The sequence below is a fragment of the Protopterus annectens genome, chromosome 13.part0 (genome assembly GCF_019279795.1).
Source record: "Protopterus annectens isolate FY-2018-M chromosome 13.part0, PAN1.0, whole genome shotgun sequence".
Lineage (NCBI taxonomy): Eukaryota > Metazoa > Chordata > Ceratodontiformes > Protopteridae > Protopterus > Protopterus annectens.
The window spans coordinates 626310831-626319961 of NC_056747.1; the positions used below are offsets into that span (position 1 = coordinate 626310831).

The 9131-nt window shown below is 38.7% G+C and overlaps 1 protein-coding gene across 1 annotated transcript in view; it reads left to right on the plus strand.

Annotated features, from left to right (window-relative positions):
- The window catches only part of CCHR13.PART0H17orf97 (chromosome chr13.part0 C17orf97 homolog), a 69215-nt gene extending 63483 nt beyond the window's left edge, over window positions 1-5732 (plus strand). The window contains exon 2 of the mRNA XM_044054288.1: window positions 4368-5732. Coding sequence (XP_043910223.1) covers window positions 4368-4858 — 491 coding nt within the window. The 3' untranslated portion in view covers window positions 4859-5732. The remainder of the gene's footprint in view (window positions 1-4367) is intronic.
- The last annotated feature ends 3399 nt before the right edge of the window (window positions 5733-9131 follow it).

A 9131-nucleotide genomic window follows, 5' to 3' on the forward strand; every position in this document is an offset into this window, starting at 1 on the left:
TAGAATCTACAAAAAATGGCAAAAAAGTGCAGCAATTATGTATAATTGGTATAGTAGCAAAATTCTGTAAAGAGCAGCTAATCCATTCATAAAACTGTAGTAAAAAATTATAAACTGCATGGTGGATTTAAACACTTTGATAGAGGATTAAAAAAACGAAGCAAATAGGGAAAAATGTAGAGTATAAAAAGGGATTACCTCAGTGCAGATGACTGGTGCCCTCCTTCTGTGCTGCTTCATGCTGTGAGGAAATGCTGTTCCCCTTCAGAAGGAGTTGAAGCCAACAATGACATGGTGGCTGGTCTAAAGCATTATACTTTGTGACATTTGAAATCATGTGTTATTTTTATGTTTTTGTCACTGCATTCCAGCTGTGTAGCTATGAAAACACAGACACTAGATGAGGAGGTAATAAAGAAGGAAAACAAACACTTAAGGTCAAGGAGACTATTGAGGAGTCTTGCGCAGTTTTTCAGTTGGTTCAGAGCACTGTCTTGTTAAGTGACTTGTTCAGTGTCCCACAGTAAGTAAAAAGAGGTTGAACGGACGGAATCAAACCCTGGACTACAGGAAACAGCTTGTTAATAGGTCACGCCCTTAATTCTCTGCACCAAGACTGGTGAAAGCTTTGAAATACATCAGAGCATCTAAAACCCTGTGGCTTCTAGAGACCTAGCAGCCCCAAACCCGTAATTAATTAAATTATTTCCTTCACAGTTATTACACTGCAGTCTTGATGAGTTAGGGTCTGTAGAAAGTATGGTGGAAAACACTGTAGATTCATGCATTCATAAATATTTCAAGGCCACTGAGTCTTCCAGAGGTCTGGGAGGCTGTGGGTTATAAACTTGTGCCTTCACCATGTTTTATTAACCTGTTGGTGAAGATGTAAGTCACTGGTTTCAATATTGGTGGAGATACTGGACTTGCAGAAAAACAGGAAGCCAAGGAAAATCTTGTCTCTAATGGCAAGTTAAGCAACACAAAAATCTCCTCTCAAAAATCCATAAGATGCTGAATAAAAAGATAGAGCTTCCAGACTCTGTTACTAGTGCTGGGACTTTATGACTGTGATCTTTTTGGTTATAAACATTTGGGGTCTTTCTAATTGTATGATGCATTTAGTGAGATGCATACCAATGGGGGCATAGTGCTCAATAATTGGCTGAATCAATGCATAGTATAAGGGAGTTTATTTGTGTCTTTCGGCTTTTCCTGGTTAGGGGTCGCCACAGCGGAACTCCGGTCCGCTAATGATTGGCAGTTGATTTTTACATACTGGCTTGCCAGGCCTGATGCACAACCTTCAATGAAGGTACGCCCATTCACGCATGTCTCCACGCAGAAGACGCTCTAGCTGAGAATCGAACCGGACAGCGTCTTACTGTGAGGGAACAACGCTACCGCAGCACCACCACCGCGGGTGCATAGTAAAAGGGAGTAATTCCTTTGCCAATTAGTTAGGCTAAATAAAAGGGATTTCTGACAGCCATTGTTACATGACGGTCAAAAGAGAGGGAGCTATCAACCCAAGTACCTTGGACTACATTTTCATTTTGCTGTGATACATTGTCAATACAGTTTAATGTGAAGAGGGATTGCATAACAAAAGTGTTGATACTACAGATATTAACATTTAGCTTGAGCCCATTTTTAGTACATCAAGATTTTACTAGTTAGACTTTATTCTGGAGAGTCTGAATGTCATAGGGTCACTCAGCATCAATCCCCAGTTTACAGTCAACTGCAAACTCTGTTGGGCAGAGGTCTTGGATCTCTGCTTGGAGATATGAGAAGCAAATGCCTAACAGTAGAGGTTCTAGCACCAAGCATTGAGGGACACCTGTGGTTACTTTCACACGTTCTGATAAGGCACATGCAATTCATACCATGTGGTTCTGTCTTTCAGCCAGTTTGCTATGCATCTTACCACATAGGGATAAATTTTAAAGTATTAAGTTTTTGCATGATGCCAATTTGGGGAAGGGTGTCATAATCTTTGGCCAGGTCAAGATATGACACTTGCATGACATGGCCACCATTTACAGCCTCCATAACTATTTTGGGGAAGATTACCAGATTAAATAGATAAGATTTACTCTTCTTTCTCAAGGCCAAATTGTTAGAGGCCAAGTCTAACAAAATTCTTAATATCACAGTTTAGTCGATCATTTGTAATACTTTCACCAGCTTTGCAGATGAGGCTTATAAGGCTGATAGGTCTATAATTACCCAGGTCACTTGTAAGGTCACCCTTATGGATGGACATCACCACTGCAGTGTGTCACTTATCAGGGAAAAAAAACAATAGCTAAACTTAGGTTAAAGTAGAAGGTGTGAAAACTAATTTATTTCCTTTCTTATGCTTTTTGTTCAGACCATTGTCAGATGAAAAGTTTATAAAAATCATTAAAATGTACATAAGAATACTTTAGGGTCATGCGTCTTCTGAACGTCTAGTATCTTACAGACCTCTTTTATTGTTATTTCCTCTGCAATTATTACAGTGCAGTCTTGCACAGTTAGTGTATGTTGAAAGGGTGGAGGGAAAAGCTGAAGACTAGGATAAAATATGAAGATAGAAAAACAAGAATTAAATAATATATTTGGAGAGGCCAGAATGGGGGAAAATGGGTGTGCAGGAAACACTTGGGGTTGCAGGAGAGAACTGATGTATGGTGGTGGGGTGTCATGGAGTCCTTTGTGTAGGGTTCCATTTTACCTAAAATGAATTTGTGGTACTTATACAGTTTAAAAATAGCTGGAGAGAGAATGATTGTACTTTACTGACTAATAACTAAATGCCACTTAACATTATTCTTTACAGCAGCAATGCAGAACATGTGTCAGACCCATCTGGGCCTAATTTCACCAACCATTGTCTGAAGAAGGTTTTCACTGAAGGTGAATATACACAGTATAACTCAGTTGGCTAATTGCAATATGTTATTTGCCTTTCCTGTTATCTGCTAGAGTGTTTTGAAGGGGTATGTGCTGCTCCAAGTCCAAACTTTGTTGAGGTTTGAGAATATGTTACTAGGCAGAGTGCTCCATTCAAAGCATGGCCATAGACAATGAACCCTTTGGTGAAGCGAAAAGAAATGCAGTTATCTTTTTGTCCAAAAAGTGGCATAAAGGAAAGGAAACAGTTCATGATAGAAGGAACGTTACTGGTGCCTGGTCTTAGATATATGAAGAAACAATTAAGAAGGCTTAATGAGATAAAAAGATACCATGAAAATGATGGAAGTAATTGCATGCTGAAACCATAAAGTCATCTGTATTAAATAGGCAAACTGATGCTGGGGTGGTTTCCTTTTGCTGAAACAGAAGGACAACAGAAAATTCAGTGCTTGGTATAGTGTCTGTAAAGGTGCAATAATGTCTTGACGATTAAGAATCACAGTATGTGTGCCACATAAAGGAGGCTACAATGCAGATCATTCATCAAAGCTGTGGTGTTTTTTGCAACAACAAAAATGGCTACAAAGCTATAAATGAGTATATGCTATGTGGTAGGTCTTGATTGCTAATCACAACATAAGTTAAACTGATTGCTTGTATCACTGTTCATGTCTGTATCATTGGAATACCTCTCAACCTCTTGGTGCAAGAAATCTGGACAAAGCCCGACTAAATGGGGGGACAAAGGCCCAAAAATAGGCACATATTTTAAATGTTGCTCATAAACTTAGAAAGTTGCTAGAGCAACAGGGTTTGTTTTAACGTACATTTTCTGAGGGATTTGAAGTCTGAAACTCAACTGTATGTTATTATTTAGTGACTTTTATCCTCAGATCATCCTAGTGATTTGCCAGAAAACCACAAATTTTATGAGGAACAGACCAAAAATATGAGCCAAAAATCTGGACATTCTGCGAAACTTTGTACAGGTGAGAGGTATGGGAGTTATACTTTGAATTACTCAACTTGGCTTTAGTTTTACAGTAGTCAGTAGATATTGACTCTAATCATACATTCTGGGATAAACTTGACATAGTGTTTTTACATCTGTAGATGAAACAACGTATAAATCTAACCTGATTCTAGTTTTCCCATCTTTCAGTCACTGTCTTCCAAATTAGAAAAAGCTCAGTATGGACTAGTGTAAGAATTTCTGTTTTGGAATGTATTGCATTCCGTTTCATCACAGTATCTGCATAATAAGGTTGACTTTATGAGCACCACTTCTCACTTTTGGGTGCAACATGAATTTGGTCACTAAGATGAAGTAGTTGATAGTGATACCACCCCTCAACTTATATGGACTGGTTTGATTTTCTACAGTTTCCTACACTGTTAAATTATATTTTAGGAGGTTAAGAAAAATATAATTCATGCATATGTGTTTTTTTGTTTGTCAACAGATAAGCCTCAGAAGAAAAACTGCAAACATCAGTCATTGACTGTGGCTTCCTTTGAAAAGTCTGATGTTCAGAACACAGAGAAAGAGCTATATCAAGTGAAATGCAGAAGCTATAAGCCTGTAGAAAGCAAGGACTTCTCCAGCAGTGTAGATCAGAGTTTGTCTAATCAGCTGAATGAAAGCTTGAGATGGGATGGCATTCTTGATGACCCAGTTGCAGAAGAAAAACGTATAGAGATTTACAAGATGAACAGAAGAAAACGATACATGGCAGCCTTACAGAATGCATCAAAAGATCTTGCAACTTGCGGAGGAACTGAAGATCGGCATGTTCATCAGAAAACAAAGACCCACTCATATAAACTGACTCATAATGATAAGCCCGCATATGCTTTAAATCAAAAAGAACTGGGACTCCTACAGAAAGGGTTGACATTTGCAATACCTGAAATAAATTCATCAGTAACAAAGCTTTCTCAGGGTGTCATGTAATTTTAAGTACTAGAATTCTGTTTTTTCCTGCATTTTGCCCCTACTGCCTGCCAATTATCACCCCTCTCCTGATTGATTGGACCAGTCATTTCACATCACAAAAGTGAGGAAGTCATTATGGTAGACACTGGGGTGGTTTGAGTTATTTATGGTTTTGCCTTGATGTCTCAATGTACTCTTGCGATAATACAAGTGAAAGGGGTGGTTAATGGGCTGACCTCAAGGGACACTTCCTGGACAACTACAAAGGACATTTCCCTCTATGCATCCCCATGCCCCTGAAGCATGGGAGGTGGTTTCTTGGTCTTCACCAGAGAAAGCACACATATCTGGTGTGTCCCAATTAAGGGGATGCAACCCTTCCCTCCTCCAGAAGAGGCAATGAGACCATGCACTGTTATCCTCTCCCTCCCTGCCTGGCTCCTCCAGTGCTGGAGCTCCTGATCAAACCTCAGACTACAAGGTCATAGTCAGTGTTCCAGCCTCCTGCACCATGAAGCCAGTCTAAGTAATAGATTATTGTTGAAATTTGTTTCATAATTTTTAATATTTTAAAATAGTGACCAATATATGGTCATATTTGTAGATTCAGAAATACCCATCTTATGTGTGGGCTTGAAATTTGGACATCTCTAGACTAGTTAAAATAAGAAGAGTTACAGTCTATTTATTGTCCATAAAGTTGACTAAGTTCTACTTTTTGTGTGTAAATGATAACAGTGACACTATGCATTTATAAAGAAGTATCATTGTTATGTTTCACAGCATTGTTCTGCTGAAGATTACTAGTTCTGATACTTGATTACTGGTTGTAACTTAAGAGTGCCATGCAAAATATTTCTAGATATTAATAAAAAACCGTTGAAGAACCCTTCTTTTACTAGTTAGGATGATGTTTTTTCTGCAGAAATGGATTTCACTTATATTTAGCCAGGCATGATCATCTAGCCCTTCGGCTTGTGACTCACAACAACCCCAGGTGTGCATTAGGACTTGTACCATTCATGACTCCTTGTGTCTTATTACTATTTATAGTTATACATATTAAGTAAAGATACCTGACAAGGTTTAAATTTAAGCTGGACTGATTATGTAAACCATTTTCCATGGTGTCTTCTTTACAGTTAGTAAGGTACACCTTTAAGTTTACACTTATCAGAAGTTCCCTTATCTTGTTGCCTGAAACAGTAATAAGGGTAACGTGTGTGTGTGTGTGTGTGTGTGTGTGTGTGTGTGTGTGTGTGTGTGTGTGTGTTATGTCTGAGACTGTATTCAGCCAAGAACAATTCAAAGTGTCTGGTGTACAAATGTGAATATTTCTGGATGCACCTCTGAATGGGACTGGTGCAATCTATAATGTTGTTCTTGTATGTTGGCTGGCTCCTTCAGTTTAAGAAATTATCCGTGGAAAAGCTGTAGGAAGGAGGCATTATGAGAGCTCACTTTCAGACAGTCATGTGATCTCCACCCTGTCCAACATTCCTGTACATCTGCATCACTTGAGACATGTTCTGCAAAATACTGTAGGAAAGCACACAATGGTAGAATGTAGCAAATCCAGCTTGGAAAGAAAATGTTTTCCAATTCAGCATGTATAAATGGTTCCCTATTTGATTTCAGAAATAAATTTATATAATGTAATGAGCTTGAGAGTAATTTATGGATGCCATACAGTTATACACTCTAAACTGGCCCTAGGTGTGAGTGTGTGCATGTGTGTGCCTTCTGTGGAAGGTTGGGTGCATGGCTGGCAACTCGACACTGTAAAACTCCACTGTCAATCATGAGCGGACAAGGTGATCCGCTGTGGCGACCCCTAACTGGGAAAAGCCGAAAGAAGAAGAAGATGCAGTTATAACAGTTTAACAATTAGGAATCCTATGTGCCATGAAGTCAATAATAGGAAAATGGTTTGCATAGTTATTGGGCTTGGACAGAAACTCACAAGTAGTGTACCTGAATAGTGATGTGCTTGTTAACAACATCAATTTACTAATCTCATTTACAGCTTATTAAACACAGTGCAGGTCTTGCTCTTGTCAGAATACCCTGAGAAATGTCTCTCGCTGTCTGCTATTTTCAGGCTTCTTTTGCATACTTAGAACTGAAGTAACTCTATGTGCCCATCATTTGCCACTGCCAACTTTGCTGTCCTATAACACAGTCCTTTTACCTATATAATGGTCACATATTCTTCTGGTAAAGCATCACTCCTCAGCATTCAGGTTATCAGAGTTCCTGTTTCATTCACCTTAACAATGCCTATTCTCACTGGACATTCCTGCCGCCAGTTGTAAAGTAATCAGAAAGCCTGTTAACTATCAATGATGTAGCAATAACTCTTTACCCTTCTAAAATATTGCAATTTTTGTCTGAGTTTATGAATCACACTTGTTGTTAATAATGCACATCATACCACAAATGAGTGTAGCTGTTCCAAATACTATGGAAAATAAACCAGGTATTGCAGAGATTTTTTTCTGCTTTCTAAACAGTGGATTGAAGTATGTTACAATCATTTTGAGCATGCCATCTCCTGCTTCACTACTTGGACTTGATTTTTTTTCTGTCCGGTTCCAGTTTGCTACTAGGATAAGCCAAGTTTTGATGCTTGTTACTTAATTTTGATTTCCCAGGAGTTTAATGTGAGAGAAGAGCTTACATGAAATATTGTTTTTCACTAGATTTCTTGTTTGTCAGGAAATCCTGAGCTTTCCGTTGAATTCCATGCTATATTCAACGGGTTGTGAATAATGGGAGGTTCAGATATCTGTTGCAGGGGAACAACGCCCAGTGCTTGTACATTATTCCCAGGGCCCACAGCTCTACTACTTCCTTTACTTTTGTAATAAAAAAACTTTATTTCAAAGCTGGGGATGTTTCTTTAAGGTACTGACAGCTTTCAGTACTTAAAAATACACTTCTAATCTTGGGAACTGAAGAGAAAAAAATTTCCTGCCGTAAATTTATGGAAAATATGTCTAAACAGGATATTATATTTCCTAAGTGAATCCCACTATTCTTGTTCTGCAACACACATGACAAAAGCCTCTCTCACATTTGATTACTTTTTTAAACACCAACAATTGTAATACAATTAAGGTTTGCTTTAAAGCTTGGAGGTATAAACATTTCTGAGCATGGACAGTGCATAAGCTAATTTTATTATGGCAACTGTCATCTGCAAGTGCCTTTTTGTGTGGCATCTTAGTCAGCAGAGTCACATGCAAGCTTTCTAGCTAGCCATCACTGCCCATACCAGTCAATAATCTGTTGAAAGAGTTTTTGAGTATCCATCAAAGATGACCTCTGCTAGTTGGAATTCAGGACACTCTAACCTGAGAAAGTCATCTGATCTCTGTCCATTCCAGCATATCTGTCTTTTTGTAGCAGCATTCCTGCTATCTAGAACCCCCCTCCATCCACATGCCCCTTTAACTTCATCTCATTATCAGTCTCAGCAGCTCAACAGGTAGCACACGTGTCTTTGTTGCTGGAAGATTAGAAGGCTGAGAGTTTTATTACCACACCAGGTGCTTGTGATAGTTTTCCAGTACTGACACTGCGGTGCAGCATAAGGGAGGTGCTAAACCCTGAGAGTGCTGTCCCTCAGATGAGACATTAACTAAGGTCCCATCTGCTTGAGTTGATGGCAGCCCAGGTGGATGTAAAAAATCCAACAGTATCTGTCAAAAATAGTAGAAGTTTCCCAGTGTCCTGGCCAAATTTCCACCAGTTAATTTGAATACCACCTCAGGTTTCTCCTGAGAAAATGATCACATACCTAGTGGGACTAACCCAGTGAACAGTTTCCCCTAGTCAATATGAGTACCATCTCAGGTCCCCCCTGAAAAAGGTCACTGGTCTAGTGGGACTAACCCACTCAACAAAGCATAAATAAATATACAATAACAATGTGTGCTCTCATCCTCTTCCTTTTTGAGACCCAGTCACTCAACAACATATGTGAAAGTTTTCACCGTAGCAGAAGTTTAAAACTGTGTATAGATTTAAGTCTGAAGTATGTGGTGTATCTACAGATATAATAATGCATTACCCATAACTTTACTTAAGTTGGTGTGCTATAATTTCCACCTCTTCCTTACTGGGTTCTGAATCACGCTTTGAGATGTGTATATTGTCCTTCATTTCTGCAAATACAATTACCGTATTAAGATGGGCATTATAAATAAAAGTAACAAATCAATATAAATGAAGCAATTTTATTTATAATGGAGATGCACTCAGCTTGCATGAGGTTTTTAAAGGAAAT